This window comes from Caloenas nicobarica, chromosome 18, assembly GCF_036013445.1.
Source record: "Caloenas nicobarica isolate bCalNic1 chromosome 18, bCalNic1.hap1, whole genome shotgun sequence".
NCBI lineage: Eukaryota > Metazoa > Chordata > Aves > Columbiformes > Columbidae > Caloenas > Caloenas nicobarica.
Genome location: NC_088262.1, coordinates 8,541,262 through 8,568,935, shown reverse-complemented (window position 1 = coordinate 8,568,935; position 27,674 = coordinate 8,541,262). Strand labels below are relative to the sequence as shown.

General features: G+C 40.3%; 3 protein-coding genes across 8 annotated transcripts in view; all 3 read right to left on the bottom strand.

The window, feature by feature from the left end:
* TBCD (tubulin folding cofactor D) overlaps positions 1–2,096 on the bottom strand; it is a 114,261-nt gene extending 112,165 nt beyond the window's left edge. The window contains exons 1-2 of one of the 2 annotated variants that reach the window (XM_065647585.1): positions 2,013–2,096; positions 1,508–1,711 (exon numbers count right to left, since the gene is read on the bottom strand). In XM_065647585.1, coding sequence (XP_065503657.1) covers positions 1,508–1,700 — 193 coding nt within the window. In that variant the 5' untranslated portion in view covers positions 1,701–1,711; positions 2,013–2,096. Of the gene's footprint in view, positions 1–1,507; positions 1,885–2,012 lie in introns of those variants that run through there. The other variant, XM_065647586.1, reaches the window with a different exon arrangement.
* A 1,175-nt stretch (positions 2,097–3,271) lies between these two features.
* Positions 3,272–14,349, bottom strand: FN3K (fructosamine 3 kinase). 2 transcript variants are annotated; one of them, XM_065647848.1, is made up of 8 exons: positions 14,208–14,349; positions 13,170–13,294; positions 10,116–11,095; positions 8,860–9,011; positions 7,719–7,810; positions 7,138–7,220; positions 6,163–6,285; positions 3,272–5,330 (listed from the first exon to the last, which is right to left on the bottom strand). In XM_065647848.1, exons 3-8 carry the CDS (start codon positions 10,254–10,256, stop codon positions 4,992–4,994), a joined length of 930 nt encoding a protein of 309 aa, XP_065503920.1. In that variant the 5' UTR covers positions 10,257–11,095; positions 13,170–13,294; positions 14,208–14,349; the 3' UTR covers positions 3,272–4,991. The 2 variants fall into 2 exon arrangements, with proteins under 2 accessions (XP_065503920.1, XP_065503921.1); XM_065647849.1 differs by lacking the exon at positions 13,170–13,294.
* A 371-nt stretch (positions 14,350–14,720) lies between these two features.
* FN3KRP (fructosamine 3 kinase related protein) lies at positions 14,721–23,408 on the bottom strand. Of its 4 annotated transcripts, XM_065647853.1 has the most exons (8): positions 23,254–23,408; positions 20,331–20,482; positions 18,815–18,906; positions 18,245–18,327; positions 17,723–17,845; positions 16,858–16,994; positions 15,386–15,418; positions 14,721–15,058 (listed from the first exon to the last, which is right to left on the bottom strand). In XM_065647853.1, exons 1-8 carry the CDS (start codon positions 23,392–23,394, stop codon positions 15,025–15,027), a joined length of 795 nt encoding a protein of 264 aa, XP_065503925.1. In that variant the 5' UTR covers positions 23,395–23,408; the 3' UTR covers positions 14,721–15,024. The 4 variants fall into 4 exon arrangements, with proteins under 4 accessions (XP_065503925.1, XP_065503926.1, XP_065503922.1 ...); XM_065647854.1 differs by lacking the exon at positions 14,721–15,058 and having other exon boundaries at positions 15,105–15,418; XM_065647850.1 differs by lacking the exon at positions 14,721–15,058 and having other exon boundaries at positions 15,105–16,994.
* Positions 23,409–27,674: the final 4,266 nt, after the last annotated feature.

Here is a 27,674-nt window from a genome sequence, read left to right as displayed (position 1 = left end):
CCAAACCTAAATGCTGAAGTGAATGAACTGAAAAAAGCTCATCTAATGCTATTCTTTCAAAAAAAGATCTTCCTAAATTTTCCTACAAAATTACAGTTGCAGGTTAAACTATCTTCCAAATTTCTGCTTCTAACAGTTCACCAAAAAAATGAGCATCACCTGTTTTTGTGAATGCTTTGGAGACCTGTGTTAAAATCCTCTGCAACTGATCATTACTGTGCTATCTGCATATGGATTAAAGGCATTCCCTAAGCTTCCACATCATATCCCACACATTTAGCCTTTTACCATATTTGCGACATTTTGCCAAAGAAAGATCAAATGATACCTTATGACACTAAATATTATCACCAAACACTGAACCACATGTGCAGTTTTAAGTATATTAATGCTGTATTTACTGGACAACTATATGTATGCAGAAAGCTCATAAATACAATTTAAATACACAGAGACAGTACATGTGATATAAAAGAGAGGCATAGCAAGATGGTCGGTTGGAGGAGGTGATGGCCTTTCAGACAGATTTTTTCAGTAATGGCTCTTCTAGCCCATCAAGTCTACCAGTTCACCTGCGATACTTAACGATCAACACACATATGAGTGTTCTTACTACTTCTTTCTGATCAGATACATGTTCATCAGATGGAACAGTCAGTTAAGTCAATCAAGTATAATACTACTGAGTAGCTTCAGCAGGGTCAGGTTTCCAAATTTGGGGGTTTCTGGTCTATTGGTTGCCTACTTAGATTCTTTTCGTCAAAAACACAGACACTCAATCAATATTTCGACATTAAGTTTTTGCAATTTCACCATTTTTGCAAAAGTACTCGCAAAATGCTAGTCTACTTAATTTTATTTGTAAATACATGAAACTTTGAATTAACTTCTGCAAATTAACTGGTCAGAATATTGGATCCAATACACAGGTGTGCATTATAACAGGCTAATTACCTAGGGCACTGCCACATGCACATAATTATACTACTTCTATATTCAGCTGAGGTCTAGAAGCAGAACAGCTTTCATGATATGGCACAAAAGCTGAGATCCAAGTTGCCTCCACTCAGAAACAACTCCATGATCTGCATGGAGTCAGCTGCCCTTCATATTTCCTATGAAATATAAAAGTAAAAATAAGAAATTATGACTTTGAAGCTCAAAATGTATGCATTTTTAACATGTAATTAGGTATAAAATGGCTTTATTTGAGAGGAATACAAACTTTAACTAAATTACTGCCTACATTTGAATAGGAAACTGGAGACTAAACATGGGTCAGAGTTCAGATTTCATAAATCAAGGACCTGGGGGTTTAGTTACAGCAGTTAAATACTGTGTAATAATGGAATATATATGTGGAAAATTAGTAAAAAAGTAATTCTAAACTACCTGTTGATAAGCTTCTAGCATTACCGATAATCTAAAACCAGTGTTTTAGTCCTTTTCGGGTAATCAGCTCCCTTAAGCAACATATGAACACGCTCCCTTTGGACGATGCGCTTACCTATGAATTTTTCCGTGGCCATCTCTCGAGTCACCAGATCCCCAAAGACTCCCCTCAGGTTACCGATGAGGCCCCGAACCTCCTGACTCTCCGTGAAACTCTCCAGGATACTCCTCGTGGTGGTGACACCGGCCTCCTGGTTCCTGCCTTCCTCCGGCTCCGGCCCCGCTCCATCCATCTCGCCCACAGCCATGCCCGCAAGAGCTGGGCAGAGCGGCAGCCGCTCAGTCGCGCTGTCGCTCCCGCCGGCCTGAGGCGACCCCTCCCCGCGGCCGCTCCTCCCTCAGGCGACACGGCCGCTCCTCACAGCCCCGGCCCGGCCCCGCCCGCCGCCATGCGGCCCCCACCGCGCCCCTCCCCGCTAGGCGCCGCGGAGCGGAGGCCCGGCCCGGCCCTACCCCGCCGCGCCACACCGCGGCTGGCCCCCGGAGGTGGCGAAGACACCGGCGACAATGGCGGGGACGACGAGCGACGCCCCCGCCCCGACAGCTCCCGCGCGCATTACCCTGACAACCGCCGCTGCGCTCCCCAGAGCCGGCCCCGCGCGCGCAGCCTCCCTGCTACGTGACGCCGCGCGGGACCAAAGGCTGCAGAGGCGGCTGCGCGCCGCGCGCGGCCCCGCCCCCTGCCGCCGGGCGGGCGGCTGAGGGGAAAGGCGGCGGGTCCGCTGCGGCGGGCGGCTGAGGGGAAAGGCGGCGGGTCCGCTCCCCCGGGCGGCGGGCGGCTGAGGGGAAAGGCGGCGGGTCCGCTCCCCCGGGCGGCGGGCGGCTGAGGGGAAAGGCGGCGGGCCCGCTCCCCCGATCGGCGGGCGGCTGAGGGGAAAGGCGGCGGGTCCGCTCCCCCGGGCGGCGGGCGGCTGAGGGGAAAGGCGGCGGGTCCGCTCCCCCGGGCGGCGGGCGGCTGAGGGGAAAGGCGGCGGGTCCGCTCCCCCGGGCGGCGGGCGGCTGAGGGACCCCGTCCTCTGCCGGAGGTTAACGTTTCTTCAGTGAGGGGGAAACGCTCCCCTTCGGCCCCCTCGGCCGTTAGCGCAAGTTCTGCCCCGTCCCGTATTTGCCCCTCGGGTCATTTTGCACACGTTGTAAGAGGCGTGTGGAAGACAACGGGATTACATCGTTATCCATCACCCTCTCCGTTTCTTACCCCATCCATGCCAAAACATAGAATTACATGGTTAACTGTCAACTTCGGTAAATCATATAAAATTCTGGAGCCAAAGTTTGAACGCTGGAAGCTGCAAGTGGCTTAGGGAAGCGAGTGGGCAGACTCGAGGAATGGCCGCCCCCTCACATTAGTTACAGCCTCTCGTGCCGGATTCTTTCGCTTTCGTTTTCTCAGGAAGCTATTTTGACATATTTCAGCCCAAGACATTCCTTGTTTCCATCCACTCTTGCCCACACACTTTACTGGGTATCTTACCAGGTAGCAGCACTGCTTTTCCACTTCTCTCTGGACACACCACCAACACTGGAAAACTGCAGTTGAGCTAAAGTAGGCATTTACCAAGTCACCTCAAGTTTATTTCCTACTAAGTAAAAAGATAACCTGAAGGATCACACCGACTGACAAACTAAAATGGGTGCTCAGTTTGAGATGAGTCAGAGCTGCTCATTTACATGGATTATAAAGAAAATTCAGGAAGAATTAGGACAAGTAACTTCTCTTTCCCAGTAACCAGCAACTCCCTCCACACCCAAACATCTTCAGGGTCAAGCTCGTTAACGCAAACCGCAATCACAAAATGCAGGTGCACAAATGCCTGGCTTCTCCAAGGCAAGTATTTTATTTGAGGAGGAATCTTAAGTTCACATGTACTTTCCAATGTAATAACATGTATTTTTGTTGACATTAATAAAAACTAGTACACATGCACTTTGCTGTTTTCTCAGATCTGGATCTTCCAGCCATCAGCTACGATTTCAACTGTATTCTAATTCTATTATTCCACTTTTTCGCTCTTATAATTGTATTAAGTGTTATAACTACACTGTAACAACTTCCCCTAATTGTAGTGCAGATTCAATGGAAGTAAACATTTTTAACTATTTGTATTATATTTACAGAGAATTAGATGCATTTTTTAAAATAGCATAAATTACAACATCTAGCTTTAGAGTCTATAAAATCTTTATATCACAGCCATTTAAAGCTGAAATAAGTCTAAACATATTTGAGCATTTCTGAATATAACATTTCAAGGATAAAACATGACAACCATCTGAAGTCTAAATACATAAGTTCAGTCATTCTTATTCAAATTTTCTGATTCACATAAGCATTTGTTGGACTGCACTTACATCTACTTTCTTTACCATTTTCTTCCATTAAAAAAACATGGATTTGTTAATGTACTGTAGCTCACATTATATGCCAATATCTTTCTTGCACAGTTTTCTCCCCAAATTCTCATTGCCTATGTTTTCTCTAAAAATAAAGCAGTTAGGAATATTAAAAAACATTATAAAGCCATGCAATTTGACACCATTCCTTCAATAATCCAGCAGTGGCAGAATAGACTGGCTTTGCCTACTGTATATTATTTTATAAAATTGAAAATGCATCAAGTACCAACCAACACAGCAGTAGTAGATGCTTTCTTGTCATCAAAACACTAATTCTCTCTCACACTTTTTGCTATCTTTGTAAAAAGTTATTTAAATGTTACTATCGCAGCATAACACACTAAAATATCATACTAAAATTATGATACGTTATCAAACTTGTGTGCTAACAACCTACATTCTGACCATGCAGTTAATTATCAAGGAACTACAGAGACATCCCTTTTAAGAAATACCACTGTAATTTAATTTCTCGTACAAAGAGAAAACCAAAAGCATGTAAGTAAAGTGCATCAAATTAAAATAAATATTATAAATGTTATTAATTATATGTGTACCAAGTGCAGTCCAAAGGGCCCTGTCTACTCTTTAAATCAAAAGAATGTTTTCAGATTCACAGAATCATATTTGAATTTTGGATCAGGACACTTAACGTAGGAAAGACAACAGAAGAATAAATAGGAAAAGGCATGGAAACAGAGACAGAAAACAACAACAGAACAAAAAAGGGGAGAGGTAAGGAACTAGTTAATACTTTCAGCACCACAATCACATAACAGTATTTCTCAGTAAGGAACTGCTGATAGAGCAGCAGAAGTTCCAAGGTGCAAATAACTGTGGAAACGCTGCAGCTGAGAAGTGAGATGTAGAGAGTAAGGTCAGGCTGACTGATGCTACTTTCCTACTTATGGGAGTCTTCACAAACAATCCAGCCTTCAGCAGAGAATGAATTTGTGCTAGTAAACAAGTGTATAAGTTAAAAATTACATAATCACTGTTAACATTTAGTGAGGCTCCAAAGCATACTAAGCCTTTACACGTCAGGTGTTTTAGCATCAGCATTAATTCCTAGTTTGTGCTACTTCTGATAAGCACGGGCTGCTCATTACTAAGTGAGTATGTCAGAATTTCTCAAACCTTTCTGGTTACTTCAGAAGTTTTCTCATTACGTTTAGGGTAGACCCCCTGTACCCTGTCCCAAAATGGTTCCAGTGGTTTATGTAATTAAAGAGCTGATACAATTTGTTTCGCTTCTCAAATCCCGGAGCTTTGGGTATTTTACTGTGATAGGCGGAGAAAAAAGAGCTGCTAAACCCACCAAACATTCCAGCAATGGCCAGTTCAAATTCTGAATGGCCATAGAAGCAAGCAGGGTCAAAGATAATTGGCCCCAAGTCATCCTCAGCCACATTTCCTGCCCACAGGTCCCCGTGCAGAAGAGCAGGAACAATTTCTATGTCACAGAACATTTCAGGAATCTTGGGCTGAAAAAAGACGAACAAAGAAGTAACTATTAAGAGAGTTTTGAAGAAAATATGAAATAAAATAAAGTACTGTACTATATAAAAGACTAAGCTGGTCAAATGTTGCCTGTTCTCAGTCCTCATAGAGTGCTTTTGAAGTTAATGGCTAAAAGCATAAACCTAAACTGTAAGCCAGTAATAAATATTCCTGATTGTTCTTCACACAGCTTAGCAAATTATTTAACTGACAGTCTAGCGTCAACATCTAGTATTCATGTATTGTGACTAGACATTGATAGAATTGGCTGTCACAAGAAATATAAAATAAATTTCATTTTGATTAAAAGGTTTCAGTAGCAAAAAGGGCAGCAGTAAACATCTGTACCAATTAACTGGAATTAAGGAACAAATTTGTGAAGCAGAGCTTGCAGAGGAGGACATTCCTGGCTGTTTCCTAAGTGCTGCCCAGAGTGTGACCTGAACCACAGTCTTAGCTGTGAGCCTGGACCAATTAAAAAAAACAAAACAAAACACACACCTGCATGGGCAGCAGAATCTTACCTAGTTTGTAACAGCAAGTTCTTAGATAGGATTTACCACCTTATCATTATTAACTGTATTCTAAGAAATAAGTGTCAGTGCTGAATAACAGGTTTATTTTCACTATCTATTAAAAAACTGAAGAGCAACATGAATTGTTTTCAGCTGATAATGTTGTTGGACCATCCGGGAAGCTAGTCCAGTTACTGCTGTTCATGAAAAGCTATGTAAATCTCTTACAAAACACCTTTAAAATTCCACTGATACATATCTTCTAACATTCTAAAAAACATATTTAAGACATGGTTCATACTTTTAGCTGTGACCAAAGTTCTCTGGCTTCTCTGTCTCCATAATCTTTTTCAATCAAATCCAACTGAGCTTGGAGTCGGTGACGAATAAAGAAGGAAGGCCAATCGCTCTGCCATTCATTCACCTAGAAAATATGATACAGAAGTTTGTAATAAACAATTTTAACACAGTCAGTATTAATAATACATATTAAAAGATACCAAGTTAAAATGTTTGATACTGACACAATGGCCTAGACAAAGTTATTATGACCTATGTACAATGTTATCAGGCATTTCCTTGATTTGTTGGGGGAAGAGAGGGGAGTAAAGCTCTCTTCCATGCTTAGATGGGGCTGTCTTTAACATGAGATACAAGTTGAGGTCCTGGCTATTTTCATTCAAATTTTCTTAACGTATTTTAGAGGGAGAGTTTCTGGTTAGATTATTTCAGTTGTTCCATATCATATTCCAAAAACATTCTAGAAATACAGAAGTATTTGTTCATTTTTATTTGGTAATGCATTTCTAATTTGGTAAAAAGTTATTCTTAGCAAAGAGTTCAAGATAGCGAAAGTTCATTTAGTTAAACAGCAGAATGAAACTCTACCATGTGCAGAGGCAGCAAATGACTGTTTTATCCGAGAGCATTTTCCAGTGTCTTATGTGACATGTTACACGATAAGGCCCTCTAAAGGGAGTAGATTTTGCCATTTCAGATCAATACAATATGGATTTAGAAAAAACAAACCCAAAACATGGTTTGTGAAGGGAGTCTTATTTTATTAAGTATCACCAAGCTGAAGAACCACCACATAATTTCTGTAGCAAGCTACACGCATGGAATAGCCATCATATTCCTTTCACTGTCAGGTCAAAATGGAACAGTGAAAGCAAAATTGCAATTGTAAAGCTGAAGACAAATGAAACAAGCTTTTCTATATGGAGTTTGTAGAATTATATGAGTACATGTTAGCTTTCACAAGCATAGAACGTACCTGTGGTATATAACCACAGCAAGTGGCTGTATGGAATCCAAACTTATCCACATACTGAGATTCTGAGTGACCTGCTCCTTTACCTAAGAAACAAAATAAATATTGGGAATGTCAAGATCCTTACATAGTAAAGTTTGCAACACAGAACTAAATTTCAGAGAATAGGCACAGAAAATTTTAAGCAATGTTACATTTATTTCGTGGTCACAACCCTCTCTAAAGATGCAAAGAACTCCCTTAGTCCAAGTTTTCAGTTTGACTTATGAAATGTTGAAAGCTAATAAATTCCAGTATTAGCATAATTTTATACAATGAAGTATACACAAAATGAAGAATTAAAAATAAATTAAATTTAGTTTTGTCAAGGTCAAAATGATGTGTTTAAAAATTATAATAGCAATTATAGCTCCTGTGTATATAATGTACATTTGAGAAGTGTGGCATAGGGACAAGACAGGCATATCTCATGAAACAGTGTCCCAGTATGGACTTTAACCATCATTAAAATTATGATGCAATACTGTACCACAGCCAAATGAATGACTTCATTTTTGGTTTAGTACATGATATCAATACTCTACCAACTGTGTTTCCCTCCTTTCTCAGTTTGTCTCCAAGTTTCTGGTTATAAAGATGAAGATCTGCCATCTGCTCTCCAAGCTTTGCAGAATATCTGTAGGATCAAAAAATAAAACCGAAACAAGGCAAGTGAACAAAATATTACAGGGAAAAAAAAGAAATCTCCATTAAATATGACCAAGTATAGTTTTGGCAAATATAGGACCTTAATCAACTTCACAAGTACATAACATGGATCAAAGAACTAGACAACAGCTCTGAAGAAATGGGTTGTAACAGATCATAAGTCAATGCTCTAGCAAGAAAGGTAAATAGAACACAAGGTTGTACCAACAGGAGCGCAGAGAGCAGGAAGATCAAGCAACCCTCCTTATCAGCTCCACACTAATAAGCTGACAACAGAACACTGTGTCTACTTTTGGGCCTCATACATTGAGATCTGTTGAACAGCAATAAAAATGGTAAGTCTGAAAAGAAGCCATAAGCAAGCATTGAGTTGAGGTTGCTTAATGAAGAATACAGACAACTAAAAACCAATTAAAATATTGCATATAAGATATCTGAACAGGAGCTGCAAGGAAGGAAACTAATTTCTTCTCCATGCCCAAAATGGGTAGAAAATAATGGGTCTGAAATTGCAACCAAGAGGACTGAGGTTAGACATGAGAAAATCTTCCCTAGAAGCAGTAGGATGGATTGGAGGTTTCAAAGACATAAGAAATCTACAAGTTTAAAGAAAACTTACAGGCTGGGAAAAGAAACTCAGAAGAAAAATTCCATGAGGGAGAGATGGGCTAAACTCAGCCATTATCACATTCACTTTAGTAGCATCTCAGCACATGTGCACCAGCCTACAAAGCTCTAGGCTGGCAACAACACATCATTTCTACTGCAGGTACAGCATCAGGGAAGAGCAAAATATGGGAAAGGAGTGCATATACACACACATATACAGATACGCATATATATTATTTTAATACGTACACATACACACACACACAAACATGGACCTTGACAGATATAAGTTCTATCTCTGAAAGATTAGGGAGGTTCTTCTCATGAAGCTTTCTGACTAACTGTAAGATCTAAGAAAATATACCCCAAAACACAGTAAAAGAAAAAAAGACGACATGTTAGACATACTTGTTGAGGCTCTTCATCTTCAGGTACTCCATGACAAACATTGCTCCTCCTCCAGGTAGGTCAATTACTTTAATAGGCTGAGGCACTCTCACAATATTGGTTTCCTGAATAGCTTCCAAACTTGCCATTTCCCCTTGAAACATTTTTCTGGCCTGTCAAGGCATAAGAGTATCCTTGGGCTAAACTATGGACACTTGCAACAAGTACTCTGGAAAAATAGCCTTGTTTACAAAGTTACAAGGAGTTAATTTATCTTGATAAAAGAACGTAGCTGTAGCAAGGCTTCAGTCCACACAGGGAGACTTGAGTACCTTAATCCTAACTTTTTTTTTCCCCAAAATTAATTCCAAGTATGTTGCATTTCATCACGATTTCCAGTTGCTTATGGACATACCAAACTACTCAGACATAACAGTATCTCTGAGGTAACATCCAAGACCACCTCCTTCAAAACCACAGACGACCACTACTAAACGAAGTAAAAGACTGACTGACTCCCTAAACTGGTTCTCCTTTCCGTGCAGGTCAATGGCCACCAGATGGAGATAACAGTACAAATCTTAAGGCTGTACTCCGGATTTTTGAAGTAAAGATGCTGTTCTTCACAGCAGCTTTAAGAAGTTTTTAATATTGCAAAGTAAATTTCTGATGCCCTGTGGCGTTACAAAAAGCAATTGAGTACTGTATTCATTGCATAATAGGAAAGTCAAGAGCAAGAATCTTACTGCTAGAAATACAAAAAGCAAAGTGGAAATTTGAAACCTCTGTAGCTTTAAAAACAATACGTGAGTGTTAGCACTGGCAGCCCGTTTCATCCCTCCCTCCCAATATTCTATCCTCTCAACTGAAACATGGAAAGAAATGCAGTGAATGCAAATTCAGCTTTAGGCTTTTCCAAATGCTGTGTACTACAATAACAGCTCTGTACTTAGCCTTTTGTGTTTTGGTTGGTTTGTTGTTTTTTGTGCGGTCTTTTGGTTTGTTTTGGTTTTGTTTTTTACATGTTGCAACATCAATTCCTGTTGTCGATGGTTACTCCATTGCATTACATCTCATTTTGCATTAACCAAACCTGCTGCATTAATGCTAGGTATAAAATAGACTACAGCTTTTAAAAGAAAACTGAAAGAAAAAAATTAATAATTAAAAGTCAGCCTGAAAATGCAGAATTCTAAATTATTAACAATCAGGTGCTTTTAAAAGAAAAGCTCTCTACGTGCAATAATATTAGTAGTTAAATATCTGCTAGCAGTTACCTTAGGTTTGTGGTTGACTTTAACAAATACTCGGCCACTGTCTGTTTCATAAGCTTGGCCTTGGCTAATGTATCCTCCTCCTGAGCTTCCAAACGCCTTCAGAACAGAAGTTTTCAATTCTGTTTTCAGGATTTTTTCCATGCTGATTTCCAGGCTGCCGCAGCTGCTTTCTGCTAAATCCGCTGCAAAACAAGATTAAAGGTCTGGGTCCTTCTTTCACTGTCACCCTGCTATGAGGTAGAAAGGGCCACCCACCAAATTAAAAAAAAAAAAAAAAAAAAGCAAAAAGCAAATGCAGAGATGTTTCAAAATGCTTTTTCAAAATGCTTTTTTTCCCATGGGCTTTTACTGCCATAGATGAGAAGTAAAAATCTTTAGAGATATTTTCTAGTATAAAATTGAGAGGTGTGTCCTGGGTCCTCTCTCAACTGTGCTGAGAGCTGCTGGTATTTGTAGTTTGGACCCGTTTTTCTTTTTTAAGCCCTGTGATCACATCGGTAGGTCATTTCTGACCCAATCCACTAGAGGGAGTTTAAATGCAACAATACAAACTGCGCACTTGTTATTTGAGATACGAAAAACAAAGCTGTAGTGCGCAAGGATGCAATTAAATCATGCTGCTGACCCTAAGTCAGGCACCAGAAATATGTGGAAAAGTTGGTGGGGTTTTTTTCCTCAGTTTGTAGTTGCTTTGTGGGGACTGGAGTTCTCTCAGCATCACCGAGATCTTCATAATGCTTTCCTTTCTTGGGACATAATTCAATCTCTTGTAAGAGACAGTCAAAAGATTTTTATTGCCTGAAAGTGCCCTCAAGTCAGTGAGATAGTAGCATGCTCAGGGCTGGACATTATCAAGTGAAAAATTCATTGTAAAAGCACCAAGCTGGTAATAAACAAATATGGATACTGTCCCTATATGCTTCTCCAGATTTAATGTGATCTTCAGGATGCCACTTCACCTTTTTCTCTCTCTTCAAAATCTGTAACACAGAGAAAGAAGATCTCTTGGGTACAGCTGAATTTAATCATTTCATACTTTCAAAGTGTACTGACACCCTCAGGTATAAAGTGTTAAACCTTTAAAACATGTTATCATAACCCAGAGCCAACAATATTTGTTTTAATAAAGTGTGTATGAAGGTAACAGTTAGGTAGGTGGCTGTGACTGACTCCTAGCATGTTACAATCCATGGAAAAGGTGGTAGCTCTTGTTCTCACTTGGAGCAGCAATGTCTGGATCCCGTTGCCACTGTTGCATTGTGCTTTCATGCGTTTCTCTCTCTTTTCACTACTATTTTTTGTATTGATTCATATAAGCTATTTGACAGAAAAACAAATGACTACTGGTCAAATACTGGCTTTATTTAGGCAGGCTTTTCACTACATGCACAAATGGTTCCAGCCCTACATGGAGTGAAAAATCTTGGTATAGTGCAAGTTATTTCTCAAACAAGTAATTTCTCAAAACATAGCTCCTAATGGTACACTGGAAGGTAGCAGACCTCAATGGGACAAACTGGCTAAGGAGGAACTTTTCTAACATCCAGATTTATTTCAGCAGGACATTGCTTACAAAGTAAGAGCAGAAGCTGGAAAACTGTAGCTCATGACTGGCCTCAGAAACAGTGATTCAAATACAGAAGAGTACTCAAGAATAGCAAGATGACACATTCAGGGTTACATATCTTGGTTGGACCTTTGCATTATCTGTCTAAAGTAACCAAGTGACTGCTTTGCCAGTCCCTCTGCAGACTCCAGCTGTAATATAATGGTCACATCACTGATATACTAACTGTAAAATAGATTATTCCCAAAATAGAGCTACAGAAAGTAGTTTTGGGGAGAGGTAGAGAAGAAGAGTCAGCACTCACTGTAGCAGTCTTTAGTAGTGTGTCCATAGACTTTAATGGAGCATTAGTGACCAGAAAGTGAGCCACAGCTGTTAAAGCAAACAACTATGCCCAGACCAAATAAAGCTTAAAGCATAAGGGCTCAGCATACACATTACATCACAGAAAACCAGTGCGTATGCACTCACAACAACTTGATTATGGCTGTAGATCTTGGACAGTTTGAGGCAGTTAGTTAATATGCCTCATATGGCTGATTTATAGATAGTGAAAACGCCACACAATCAGAATTTCAGGATTTATGAAGCCCTAGTACCCTACTACTAGAACAATGATCTCTGGCTGCTGAAAGGCTGGAATCCTATCCTAGGTTGCAATGGAGTAGCTGGGGAAAGGAATACAGATTTTTGGCAACAAAATAAATGACAATACGCATGTTGTTGCTGGTCACGCAACTCTCAACAACGTCATTTCAAACACGGGAAGTAAAACAACTCAAAATCATGCCAGATGGGCTCAAAGGTACAGAGTGCTTGAAAATACCCATGTCGATGAACCTCCCACCCCGACCAGTTCAGCACCACGGCCAGATCCCCAAGGAAACATCAACTGCATCCCGGAGGTGGGGGGCATGACCCAGGACTATGTGCACACGTGGGGATGGGCCCTTGGTTTGAGACCCGTCCTTGGGGTTATGTTTGTACTGGAGATGGAAACTGCTTAGTTTCCCAGCTCTTTCTGTTTTGCTCACAAATGCTTCTGTTCGTTTTTCAAAGACTGTCCAGAAGACAGTTATCCCTATGCATACGAAAGAAGAAAGAGATTTACTTCTCCTTTGGGAGTAATACTATCCAAAGAATCATCGGAAAAGAAGGCAGCTATGTTGAACAGTGTAAGCCAAGAAGAAGAGACTTTCCATCATAAAAACCTCCCTTTGACAGAAGTTACAGTTTCTCAGTAAAGAACCATGCAAGGAGAAATAATTCAGAGCTCCTTTAAACCTATAGATCTAATCTTCAGTATAATTGCATAGGCTGTAGCTCGGTATAAAACATGAACCATGTCTTGGGAGATGAATATTATTTTACAAAGAAAAACAATAAATCTATTGTGATTCTGGTGTGGCTTAGTTACCAGAAATATATTTCCTCCTTAAATCTTTTGCCACAATCAGTGCCTACAAGACAAGGTAATTATGTCTCACCTCCCACCTGCTTTTACTTCTGCTAGAAGAGTCCAGCATCAGTTGTAATCACCAGATCTATTTTGGAGCAGCATTTGAAGACGAAAAGTAGGAAGAAAAACAGCACTAGTGTGCAACATTCATATCTGCAGGCAGTTTTTGCAGGTGGCAGCAGTCCATGAGAATGAAAACAAACCAACAACATAATCACACTGAAATGTAGGGTACATAGGAACTGTAAGCAATTCAGTAAAAATACAGGTTCTTGCAGAGACGTTCGAACTGGATGTATTTTCACAATAAGGACAGTCAAGCCCAGAGAAGTTGTGCAGCCTCCATCTTTAGAAGGTTTCAACACCAGGCAAAGATGTAAGTAACCTGCTTTAAGCAGGAGATCGAACTAAGTGACCTGAGGTCTTAACTATTGAGTCCAGATTTCCAAGTTTTCCCCTCCCCTAACTCCTCTCCAAGGCACAAACTGATATTATAAAAATTATGCACAATCATATCCCAACACAGTAATTAATTCCCTAAGGAATTAATTTCAAAATTTAGTTTAAATTAAGAAAAAAAAGATAAAGAGACTGGTTTTCAAAGTATTAAAAATAAATGCCTCGAGATGCTTTAGCCTACATATGCCAGACATGTGTTGTGATCCATCTTGAGAAGACTTAGAACTATCATGAGAGGGTATGATAATTTTTCTACAATATACAAATACATGTACATCGTATATTTTAAGAAAAAAAAATAGTGGTTCTTTTACTCCTTTTCCTTGTCCAAACAGGAATGGAAATTCAGCAAAAACTGTCATACAGAACCAGGAAATACAGAATGAGAGCACGGGTACAAGGAAACATGCTCCCCTGATGTAGAATGTAAGGAGGGAGTCAAGAAGGGGGAATATATGAGAAGGAAAAGCAGGACATACTAAACTATGAGAGAAAGAGAAAAAGAATAAGAAAGGCATGTCTGGAACAAATAATGCAACAAAATGATCAAAGAGAAGAATGCGAACAGCAGTGCAGAACTGTACAATACATAAGGAAAAAAAATTACCTTACAGAGCTGCAGCAATTTCTTAAGGGTCCACCAGCAGCCTGCCTTCAGAAAATATTTCATCCTCTTCTTCATCCCCTGACCCAAGTGCTGTCTATAAACTCAAAACCACAGGATCCATGGTACAGTAGAGCTTCCTATTACATTCGTATTCCTCTTTACAGCTCTTCCATTTTTAACTGTAGTACAAAATAGCTTTGGAAAAGTGAGCATAACCACCCTTAAATTAAAACTCTAAATACAGTTGTTTCTATTTACATAACTTGCATACAACACAATTTTTCTCCAGTCACAGAAACATTTTGATTCAGTTCTACTAGGAAAAGGCGATCTTTGAAGACTTACTATTTATCATTTAAGTCTACGACTGACAGAAAAACCACCTTCATATCACTTTTCACCTTCTAATGGTAAAAAGTATTTAGGTATTTTAGCAAAATAAACATGTTGATTTATTGAAGATTTGTAAACAGAATTACTTGTTAAATAACTTTATTATGAAGGCACATGGAAATGAACAGTTAAAAGAATTTAACCAGACTGACTGCTGGCTAAAATTCCACAGCATTTCTTCAATCAGCTGCACCAAGCAGGGATAAGGATATGGGCACAGACAGAACATTTCACGAACAACATCCAAACAGCGGGTACAGTACATAAAGTTTGAAGGCACACACAGGACCTCAAATGATACTGTAACCAAACAGCAGGTAAATTTTCTCTGTGAGACATTGCTCCAGATTAAAATCCATGACCACATTCCCATCAACACCTTCGTTGACAACAATTGTCCAACAAACTAGGGACCTCAAACAGGTTAGAGCAAGTAGCTCCCCAAGAATGGACGCAAGCTGTAAGGTTTTAATTCAGAAAAGAGAGACACCAATAATCAGCTGGAAAACTTTTTATTTAAGCAACAAGGTAAAAGCTATTCTACCAAGCAAGGCTTTAAAACTTTTTGTAGCAAAAGTTAAACAGCCAGGGAGAAGAGTAGTAGAATTAAGTTATATCAAGTGATAGACTTCTCTAAACTGGCTTCCCATTCTTACAAAAAACTGCAAAACCAGCAACTAATTCTCAGTAATTTGCCAAAATCCAGTGAAAAACATTTTTAATTAAAGTCATTCCCAAACACTCAAAATGCATATTAGGAATCACCATGCATCTCTCTCACCTACCTGGTACGCTTGCATTGAAATATCACTACCAGCCTACATCAAAAAAAAACAATTTTAGTATCATCAGCTTTCAAGCACGAGAAACAGCTAGTTTGCAAGCTATCCTTCAAGAACTTCTGACAGTGGCGTAGAGCTGCTGTTCTGTGAGTTACATTTTAACTTCCTTTGGTTTCATGTCTCTTATCCAAAGAGCTACAAAGTGCACTTAGTGGGGACTGAGGAAAAACGTTAGCTTCCGGCACCTGTAGTCTCAACTATAGAGAATTTATGGGAAAATTTACCATGACCAGATGACATTATTGTGTGTGCAATGAGAATAGTCAAAAGTGCATCTTCTCCTTGTGTTAGTAAGAGAGTACATCTTCATAGGATGTATAGATGTAAAGTGTCTAACCTGAAAAGATCTTTAAGAATGTATTGGACAAAAGCATAATCCAAAAAAGAAGAGAGCGCGAGTTCTGGTGAAAACAAGATTGCTGTAGATAAGAGCCCACGGACCAGCAAGCACAGAACAGCCTACATGAATGCTATGAGGCACCAAAATGCATGTCAGAAAAAATTATAAGCATTTTCACACAGCTTTGTAACAGAATAGGAAACAATCTCTATCCGGCAGAATCACGTTAGCATAATGAACAGCAAGTCCAAATCATTTTTCACAGTTCCCATTATATAATTTTCATGTTGGCTTTCAAAATATTTTGTTAACATTGTTTTCATGCACACAACTGGACATGAAGAGCTGAAAGAATCTGAGCAATCTATCATAAAGGTGGGGGCAGACAGCAAAAAGCAAGGGCAACTTTTTTAGCCATCTCCTCAGTAACTAAGAAAAGCAAACTTTCATTTCACAAACACTTCTCTAATGTTTTCCATTAGGGTGCAAATGCAAATCCTGGCATTTCTCTACTCTGAAGCACAACTGGTCCCTAACAGAGTACTTCTTCCAAGTACTTTACACTTGAGTACTTGTTTAATATTAACTTGCCTAGTCTCAAGCATACAACGCTTCCTTGATGCTGACTGATCTTTTGTGCAACTGAATAAACTCCTTCCTTGGATTTCCCTCATAAAGGTATTTACAACTATCTTTAAAAAGGGATGACTATGTTACACTCGGTATTCAGCAGGACTCCCTGATTCTAGGTCTTCGGCTGTGCTACGGGGTCAAGGGTCTAGTAGTTGTTTTTAACATTACTACTCCTGGAGTTGCATCACCAAGTATGGGGTTTCCCAAGCAACACAGGAAGTATTCTGCTTAAGCAGAAAGTCACTTTACAAGGTTTCTCATAATGTTTAGAGAAGACCCTCTGTACCCTGTACCAAAATGGTTCCAATGGTTCATGTAGTGAAAAAGCTGATAAAGCTTTAGGCGTTTCTCAAACCCTGGAGCTTTGGGAATTTTACTGTGATAAGCAGAGTAAAAAGAACTGCTGAAGCCACCAAACATTCCAGCTATTGCAAGCTCATACTCTGAATGGCCGTAGAAAGCAGCCGGATCGAAGATAATTGGACCAGAATCATCCTCAGCTACGTTTCCTCCCCAGAGATCTCCATGCAGGAGAGCAGGAACAATTTCTACATCACAGAATAAACTGGGTATCTTCAGCTGCAGGGAGGAAAAAAAGCAAGACGCATAAGTACTACATTTTAAGGTGAATGATTGTAGAGTTTTATCTGCATACAAGCAGAGCATTAATTGAAATTTCTTACAAGTCAGTTAAAAAAACCTAACTTGAAACGGTATAGGACCTAGCCAACAGAGATGCTGAGAAAATCAAGAGGATTACTATTTTCCATAAAAGGCAGCAGCTGAAAGAGTTATCCAAATGTTTTTCAGCACAAACAAATAATTTAAAACCGCATTTGGTGCTGCAATATTGACTGCAACCAGCCACTTCATCATTAGAAGGCTCAGGAATCTCTCAACAACTATGTAGGAATTTCTACAAAGTAGTACCCAAATAGCTAATACTGCAGTCACATAACCAGAAGAAAACCTTAAATGAATAGATGATGTGCAGAACAGTACCATTTATACACATTTCTCATCATGAAAGTGTTACAGAGAATGAGAAACGTGAACTCAAACTAGTATTTCCCAAACAGTAACACAAAGTGCTATTCAGAACACATTCCCTTTGGAATATTAGCATAGTGTGATGCAGCAAAAGACATTTTACCTTAGAAAAAAGAGCATTTTAATCCCTAAAAGCTGAAGTCTCTTACCAACAGAACCTGGAGCATACCAACAAACGGGAACTTTGTTTCATGAAGAGAAAATACCAACAACTGACACCTAGCTATCACTACAATGAGAACTGGGAGAACTCCTACCTGAAGTTGTGCCCAAAGTTCTCTTGCTTCTCTGTCCCCTGAATTCTTTTCGATCATGTCCATCTGGGGCTGGATCCTTTGCTTGGCAAAAAAAGTCACCCAGTCATTCTGCCAGTCATTCACCTGAAGGAACAGGATTGCAGGTGTTAGTTCTACACCACACAAAAGACAGATTTTATTTTTCAAATAAAACTTCGGAGGATTATACAGCCTTTGTGCTGATACCATCCAGGACAGTAAATGCTACCATTTAATAGACTGTTGTTATCTTAAAACATTAACTTAGGGGAATAAATAATTTTCTTTAAGTGATAAAATCCAAGAAATTGAAGAGCTATGAATATCCAATGCAGTTGTGCTGTTCAAAGCACTACTTTTCTTAGCAGACGGAACAATGTTTTTTCTTTTTATGACTCCACAGAAATAACTGAATTTCCATTATGATAATCTTGGCCCTTTGTGTCACTGAAGCTAAAATTAAAAAAAATTAAAATTCTATCAGTCTGATGAAGTACAACCTACCTGTGGAAGATAGCCACAGCAGGTAACTGTATGAAAGCCAAACTGATCCACAAACTGGACTTCCATTTGCCCTTGACCTTTACCTTTCAAACCAAAGACAAAAATCCAATACTAATGACAAGATTCTGAGTATCTACAGTGCAAATGGACCTTAACTACACAAGGGTACAATGCTGCTTCTACTGAGATTAAAAAAAAATTGCACTTTAATACTCCTTTTGTTATAATGGTTGTTGCTGTTGGTTTTTAAGTTTAAAGCTTGATGTAAAGCAGCTAAATTATAATCTTTATAAACATATTTTGAGGTAGCATATCTCCTCTGACACCATGTCCTTGTAGAAACTGTGGTTCAGGATCCCAAGAGTCCCAAATTTAATATTTTGCTTAGAGATCCAAATAGAGCAAACCAAAGCAAAACAAAGATGCCCTGCGTGGGTGCTTTGTCTGAATCTATTTTTGTAATATCTTTAGTGAAAGAAGATGAACTTATCCTGAAACAACAAAATCCATTTAACCATTTTGTAGACTATTATTAACTAGATTAAATTTGCAAACAGCTGTGTACTGTACCAACTGTGCTCTCTTCTTTCTTCAGCTTCTCTCCAAGTTGCTGGTTATGAAGGTGGAGATCAGCCAGTTGTGTTCCAAGCTTTGCTGAATGTCTAAGAAACAAAAATATGCTTAGCAACACTGACATGTGAATGAATCCAGTTCTTGATATTCCAGGAATTAATTGAAAAGATTTATCAAGCAAGTAAAAGAAGTTCTGCATCTCCATGAAAGTACATTTTCAAAATATTCTGGTCATAAACACCTCCTCTTCCTATAAAGATTACATATTAACAAAGAACAAAACATACTTGCATGGTTGTTTCTGACAATGCTATTAAAAGTGAACAGCAATGATAAATTTAGTAACAATGATGAACTATGAGTCCTAATTTCTGTGTGATATTACTTCTATATGAACTTTGAGTAAGATATCTGTAAGAAAAGCATTCACATGTCACATTCTGCAAACTGTATTTGGGAAATGGACCCAAACAAGACTCATCCTCTTCTTTAAATCTCTGTCTCTGGTTTCTCCTCTCTAAAAGGCCTTAGAAGACAGAAAGGTCAGGTGGGCCTTATTTATTTATATATTTTTAATAAAAGCTTATTCTCTGGACAGTTCAGAAAAGTCTTGCAGTAATTACAAATTACAAAACTAGTTGCCTCCCATGTTAACCTAAGTATGTTCCTTTTCTTGTCTTTGATCTCTCATATTTTTCTCTGTTCTCAAGGCACTGTCATTTAAGGCAAAGTTATTTCTTCATTTTGTTCCCATTAACACAGATTGTAGCTATCCCCTGAAATTTGTACACCAAAGGTTGCAATTGCATGCTTTGTATCTCAATCAGCCCAAATACAACAGGATTTCTGCTCTTTCTTTTGAAAACAGGGCTCTTCATGAATTAGAAACTCTATGGATGAGCAGGATGAGGACAAAACTTTAAGCTGGCTGCAGAAGTTCTGAGATTGGGATGAGAAACTGGTCATGCCCAGCTCCCCAATGGAACCAGACAGAAGTATTCATCATATTTTAATTTACTTAAGTGTTTGCCACAAAGGAGAGCCAAAGATTTGCAGCTAACAGAATCAAGGTGAAAGTCGGAAAAATACTGAAATCAGGATTCATTCATTTGGACGAATCGCCTCTGCGCACTCATGACAAGCAGTATTAAACACTGGTTCTTATACCAAAGGCAAGTACACAAAAAGGTGATCAGTAGGTCATTTTCCTGACTGTAAAAAGGAACCTTATTGTAAAAATCACTAATTACTTACAAAAAGCAAACCCAAAACTAAAGGAAAACCACGCTCACCTTTTGATGTATGACCTATTTGCTAAGTGAAGCATTACAAAGTATTTTATACAGTTCTCAGCTGTATAACTTCCCAAATGTATCCTGACTTGATTTAAAACCAAACAAACAAAAAACGCTAAAAAAAACCCCACAGGTTTCCCCTCTGAAGACAAATGATTTAATTGTCATAACTGTCAAAACTTCTGGTTAAATAAAGCAAAGATAATAACGTGTTTCACCTGCTTAAGCCTCTCATGTCCAAATGTTCCATCACAAACAGAGTAGTGCCCCCAGGCACGTCTATAACTTTGATGGGTTTCGGCACTTTTACTGTCTGCGTTTTCAAGATGGCTTCCAAACTTGCCATTTCTCCCTCGAACATTCTTCTAGCCTGTCAAATATGAAAAGAAAGCATTAGTCTCTATGAACACCAGTCACAGGTAAACAAAGCTCTTCCACAAAACCAATCAAGGCTGTAAATGTTAAACAAAAAGCTTGGGACATGTGGTTACTGCACATTCAACATCTAGACGGATCCACACCACCAGACTTGACAGTAATTTTACAGTTACAGAAATTTCACTTCATTAACAGACTCCATGACTTTGGTCCTAGCATTCTCTGTAATCATAAAAATAACTTCAAAAGTCTGCTTACAGTTGAAGGAGTGCAAACTGCATACATATAAAATGTAAGCAGTATTTTATGAATGGATTTTGCAGAAAATGTCTAGAAAACTATGGGCAATATATGTCATCAGTTGAGGGACTAGAAGAATGGTACTGACATCCATAGTCTTCATGACTTTCCTGACACAGACTGCTCAGTAATATAGCCGATCTTCCAAATAGTCTAATTTCCAGTCAGAGAATTATACTCCCAGGCCTATTTCTTTTGCCTTATCGGAAACAAACAATCAACGATAGCAGCCAAATGCCCCTTACTGCACTTGCACAGAGAAGCCCTTAGAACCCAAGCCACTATCAACTGTATTTGCTTTGAAGACATTCTGAATTGAGGGCCTATTTCTGCAACCGTTATCCACATGGAGTAAAATCTATTCTCTTGAGTTGCTCCACTGACAGCAGTGGCACTAGTCACATGAAGAAATGCTGCTCTAGAGGAGTCAGGCAGATGCTGCAGGAAAAGGGTCCTTGGGAAGCCTACAGTATCTGCTAAAAGCAAAAGTAAGGAAATATAATCAACAAAATAGAAACAAAATACTAAAGGGCTAGTACTGATACATGAAACACAGAGGACAATTTGCAACAGACATTGACTAAAAATTCCAAAGCCTACAGGAGATCACGAATGAAGAACTGCTGCATTACTGAGCCACGAGATAGCTTTGTTCAGAGGAAATGAGTAAATACTGTATCTCTGTTTAAAGCATCATACTAGGTCAAAGTCAGACGATAACTTTAATAGAGTAAAAAACACAGTGGTTTCTAGAGAACTTTGTTTTTCTAAAGAAACTGCTGATATACATCCACTGCTGCACACACAGCACAGCACTATAATACAGTTTGGCAAAGTTTGCTTTAATCAGCACTCAGAATCCACACACAGGCAAAAGCATAGAAAAGGAAATTAACACTGAATAGAAAAATCTAGTCACATCTGTTTTCCAAGCCCTATCCCTTTGCTAGCTGGACTGTAATTTAAATACACAAATAACAAAGGCCTACGTGGAAAGGCTCTGTTGCTATCAATTCAAACTATTTTCAGTCTCGTGTAAAGCAGGATAACGTTTCAGGATTTTCCCATGTCAACAATTTAGTGCATTTGATTTTCCATCCAGCTCCCTGCTATGATCAGAAAGGGCAGACAAATTTGGAACAGATATAATTGTGTACATGCTTTCAAAACCATTTTTTTGCTGTTAAAGACAAACACAAGTTCAGACTTTTCTTCTTCCAGTGAAGCTCTTCATTTGACAGACACAAGTGTAGAGTACCTTTAAAGTAAATTCCACCTGACCTCAGCTTTTGCCAATAAGGATGCCATAAAGGTATGTTGTATTATACTTATCCATACCAAATGCTCGCATCTACCTTCTAGAGTAGCTGGTACCACATATTGAAAGGACAAAGCAGAAAATCTTGAACAACAACTGTGGAAAAATATCATTTATTGATAAGAGCTCCTTGTAAGTGCAGGGAATTACTGGTTTCCTTACAACAAAGAAAGATGTGCACCCTCAGTAGATAATTTTATACCTTCTAGGTTGCTCCAGACCCTTTCACAGCACACACAGCCATGGTGACACCAACATGACACAAGCCATAACTGACAAGAGCATGCCCTGGACAAATAATACTAACACTGCAACTGATACCATAAAATCAGCAAATTAATAAACTCTTAAAACCACATTTTTGGGTTTTAAAAGGAGCATTTCTTTATTCAGTGCTGGGGCCGGATCGGGGCTGTCCCTCCATAGGTTTGGCCCCAACCAGTTGATCACGCATGGCTTATACCAACAGAAAAATTACATATTCATTACAGTTCTTGACAACCATTACCATATTCCACGCCTATTCTAATACAAGCTATCTGTTTAAGCAATGCTAAGTAACATTCGCATGGTTCTCAGTTATTTCCCAGTAACCTGTTTTGAAAGAATATATCATAAATCTATATCAGTTTAAAGAATAGGGTATGACTACTAAGTACAAAGATTCTATGGTTACACGGTCTGCTTATACAAAGACTCCATGGTTACAAGGTTGGTTAATCTTTAAAGGTTGTTACCTTAGTAGTCTCTTAAACTATGAGTTCTATAATTCCTTACAACACAGCCTAATAATTAGAAATACAGGTATCACACCAGAAGCGCTGCTTCCCGTCCCAGTGCCAGCCCCACCACTCACAATCACTGTCCCCGCCGCGGCCTCCCCACCCCGGGCACCTCTGCCGCAAACCGGGCCCCAGGCCCTCACAGCGCAGAAGCTGCCAGACGCAGCAGACCCCTCTACCACCTCCCTGGCACCAGCAGTCGAAATTTTCCTGCCTGGGGCAGCCGGCAAACCTCCCTCCCTTCCTCCCGAAGAGGCCGGGGCCGGCTCGGGCCCGCCCGCCGCCCATCTCCTCACAGCGGCCTCCCCGCGCCGGGGTCCCGCCACACAGCCCCCAGCCCGCACCCCTGCCCCGCACACACACCTCCGCCTTGGAGTTGCTCTTCACATACACCCGGCCTCGGTCCGTGTCGTAGCTCTGGCCCTGGCTGATGCAGCCGCCCCCCGAGTGCCCCGCGGGCCGCAGCAGCGCGGTGCCCAACTCCCGCCTCAGCGCCTCCTCCATGCCGCCGGCCGGGCCGCGCAGCGCCTGCGCTCAATGCGCGGCTGGGCGGGGCGGCAAAATGGCGGCGGCCGAGGTGGGGAGGGAAAGCTTGGCTGGAGGCCCGGGCGCTGCTGCGGGTACAGCTGGCGAGAGGGGCTGGCCGAGGGTTGGGTTGTAGGCGCTGGGGAGGGACGTGGAAGGAGCCGCTTGTTCCTGGCTGAGGGAGGGCGAAGCGTAAAATCGCGTGGTGGGGAGGAGCGAGGTGCTGGGCCGCCGCGGCCCGGCCTCAGGGCCTCGGGGGAGCGACGCGGCTGCGGCTCTGGAGCGGCGAAGGGGCTTTTCCTCCGCGTTCCCTCCCGCTGCTGTGCCCGGGAGAGCCCCTGGGCCCGCCGGGCTGGGCAGGGCGCCGGGTAACGCGGAGCAAAGCCCGGCGCGGTGTGTGCTGGGGACCCGTGCGTGGGCCTTGTGGGAGCTCGGTGCCCTGGTGCGTGTGGGGAATTCTTTCCTGCCATAGATTCAGAGGGTGCACATGTGCGGTAGGGCGATATCTGTGACACAGGCGACGGGTAGTAGTTTTTAAATATTTGGATTTAGTGTGCTTTCTGGCCATTATAAAGGTATATGCTCAAATTCATTCTGTTCCTCAACAATAACAAGAACAGCTTGCTGCTATTGGACACTGGCCAGTGTAGGTCTGAAGTAAATTAATATGTTCTCTCATATTAGAATTTGTTATTTATTTAGCAAGTAACTTCTTCTTTAAAATACAAATTTCCAAGTGTAGAAGGTGAAAGAGTACCTACTGATCTTTTATTCATTTCTTTCTTAGCTCAAGATTGTATACTTTAATTCTCTATTATTTCTTTAAATGTATGTGGTCTCAATGGTTACAATCACTAATTCATCTTTGCTTGTTCCTGACTGTCTCCCTATTCACTATACTGATTTGTCTCTTTTGGGCTCTTCAACAGTATTACTGAACTGCCTGAATGATTTAGACACCTATGGATATACGTCTGTTTCTATATAGTACCTTATGCAAACAGCAGTCAAGATTAATTTAGAGTTATTGATGTGTGCTTTCAAATTTTAAACTTGAGTTTTCCTTTGGAAATTTTCTTTTTTGGGGTTAGTGCAGGAAGATTACATCTCAGAGTCTTTCAGTAGTTCCTGTACAGCAGCAAAATAGCAAGTGTTGAAAGGGCTGAAGTTCTTTATTTCCACAAGTCTGGGTACGTTTGCTTTTTAAGAGTTCCCATACAGCTGCTTTTTTTTTTTTTTTTTTAATAATCTGGACTTTCTTTGTGTAGAAACTGATATTTTTAATTTGGCAGGCTTTCTGGATCTCCAGCAGTTCAGGCAGACTTACCATGAATGTTTTTGCTAGACTTCTATGTATCTGACTATTTCTACAGAGCCTGGAGAAATCATCAGTATGCTGTATTTGCGCCAAATCCCAAACTTGTGAGATATATCGGTGCTACACAGTCACTGTGTGTGTGCGCACAATGGATCTACTTTCATTGAAAGCACTTGATGTGCAAACATACTGTCGAGTGCAAATGAGCTACATGTTTTGTGCACAAGAAACTGGACATCTTAAACTTGTCAGATTTAGTGTGTGTACCAAGCCTATTCCCATGGCAGCTTTGTAGCAGAATCGGTGCTTTTTAGAAGCACGTGTTCATTGTCAGTCTGCAAAGTCCTGAACTGACACGATAGTTGCAGCTTGGGCTTTTAGCCACTCCAAATATGTCATGCGTGTGCAAAATCTTGCTTGCAGAAGGTTGGTTGGATGGTATTATCTTGCCTCTTTGTGTAGCAGAGCAGGGATTTCACTTAACAGTGATGGCTGTAGGGGGCGTTACAATTTGTGGATGTGGCTGTGATAGCCTAAAACCCAAGAACCTGTGGTGTCTCGAGAACCAGGGATAAATTGGTACCACAAGAGTATGGGAACACAAATGAGAACGTGGTTTTGTATGCTGGATTCTGGGTTTTGCCACATATTGCCTCTCCTGACTCTTTGCATAAAATTAACCTTAAATTCATGTTGCAAAGGTTGGATTCAGATGTCTGCAATGGTTAGTGAAGAGTGATTAAGATTATGCTGAGGGAGGCTCCAAATCTCCATTTGGAGTCTAGGAATCAGGTGCTATGGAAAATAATGCTGTGAGTGTTCTTTGAACTTTCTTTCTTATTCAGAGAGGCAAGGAATAACGTCCATTCTGAGATCAAGGAGACTTGCTTTTAAAAATTTATTTATTTCTTCTTTTGACAAAGCAATTAGAAACTCATCAGAATTTGTCGAATAGATTTAATGGAGTTAAAATAAAATTAAATGTGTGGTTCAGTCTTCAAATACTAAGTCATAGTGGGATATTCCATACTGTCAGTAAGGAAGTTTTTCATCCTGCCCTAAACAACGGCATAGTGAATGCTGTAGGAGTAGAGAGCAATTGCCTTTAATTCTCTAGTATTTAATTGGGTTGTACTTTCTGGTTGCTTCCGATCAGATAGGATGTAACAGAAGTTTGGCCAAAATTGTAGTGTCAAACTCATTAGTTTACATGGTGGACATAACCTGAAGGAGAAACTGTCAGCTTGCTTTCCACATGAGAGGTTGAGTGTTCTGGAAGAAACTCAGCAAGACGTTGTGTTCTTAACGACATGACAGAGCATCAGTTTGCAGGGGCTCCCAGCGCCTGCAGACATCGGAGTTCAGTGGGAGCCGGGATTTGGGAGGTGCTTCTCCCTTCTGATGCAAGGTCCAGCTCCAAGCCCTCCCTAAACCTGCTGCATGTCGTCTTTGGCATCTGGGCCATAGATTACAGCTCCCCATTTGAAAGAAACTATTGAGTCAGGCCCCAAATGTACTTACAGACTACAGAAAAAAAAAAGCTTAGCCATATACTGCAGTTGTTCGTGAGGTGCAGGTCTTGCCTGCTGTGTGAAGGCGGCGTATGCCACAAAAAGCCGTGTGACAGTGTGGGTTGACTTTATGATAATCCTTTCTTCTCTGCCTCCACTCTTTCCCCCTATATATTATTTATTCCTATTTGAGTATTTCAAAAAGCTTGCAGATTGCTATTGCAGCCACCCCCTTTCCTCTGCCCTCTTGGGGTTCACCAGCAATATTTATCATGTTCTGCTGCATGCTGGTTTGCCTGCAAGATTCACAGTGGTTAACTTTCTGTTTAAAATAGTGTTTCTTTCTGTGGAGGAGAAGACAACTGGCATGCTGGGCTGCAAATTATTTGGAGAGTCACCAGTTAATATACACATCCTGAATAAAAAAGTACTGCAGCTGCTGATTTCTGTTTACTGCTTGACTGTATGTACAAGAAGGGAAAAGGTAATTGGTATGTGTAGCCTTTTATTGGTTGGTTTATATATATATATAAATGGAAAATATGCTTTAGGGCTTTTCGAGCTCCAAGCCTCTATTCGTGTGAATGTATGAGAAATGCACTGTGGGCTCTTTTGTCTTTTTTCTCTCCCACATCCATGGATGGTCCGAGAGGGTGGATCAGGAAGGATGTAGGACTTTCCATTACAGAAAGAGATGATTTATAAGATGCCTATCAAGATTTGGTGTTAGCGCTTGTTTCTTTAAACACAAGTTGCCTAAGAGAGAGAAATATATATTTTTAAAATTCCTCAGGTCAGCTGTATGAGGAGGTAAATGGAAATAGGATGAGAAGTTCCATTATCAAAATAACAGACTGAGATGGACTTTAGGAGCAGAATGTGGCCACCGCTCTGCTTATGGAGAGACACTGGAATCAGTCATTGATGTGTCTGTTCATTTGCAGAGTTAATGCCTTCATGGATCAGCTTTCAATAGTTTCTGTATTGATATTGGGAGCATGATTTGAGGCAGAATCTGAATGAAAGTGTGGCCAAAGCCAGAGGACTTGTTCTTGCTTGTTGCAGAAACAGAAATCAGAGAACCTTTTCCAGAGTTCACTGGTTTGGCTTTATCTTCCTCTCTTTTTGATACAGACTATGCCAGTTTGCCAATGGGTTTTGTTGTTCACAAATTTTTGCCCATCAACAAGAAGTTCAGGGAGAATGCCTGGGGTTTTGGATCATTTTAGTAATAATAAGAAACTGTGCTCTTTGTGAGGGTATAAAAAGTGGGGGCTTTTCCATAAATATAGCTGTTTAGAGTCTTTTTTTTTAATCCCCATCAAGAGAAAATTATTATTATTTGCAGTTCTGACTTTTGTTCAGCCTAGTTCTTTATGGCACAGTAAAAGAGCAATATCTATGTCATTATTTCTCCTTTCAGCTGCCCC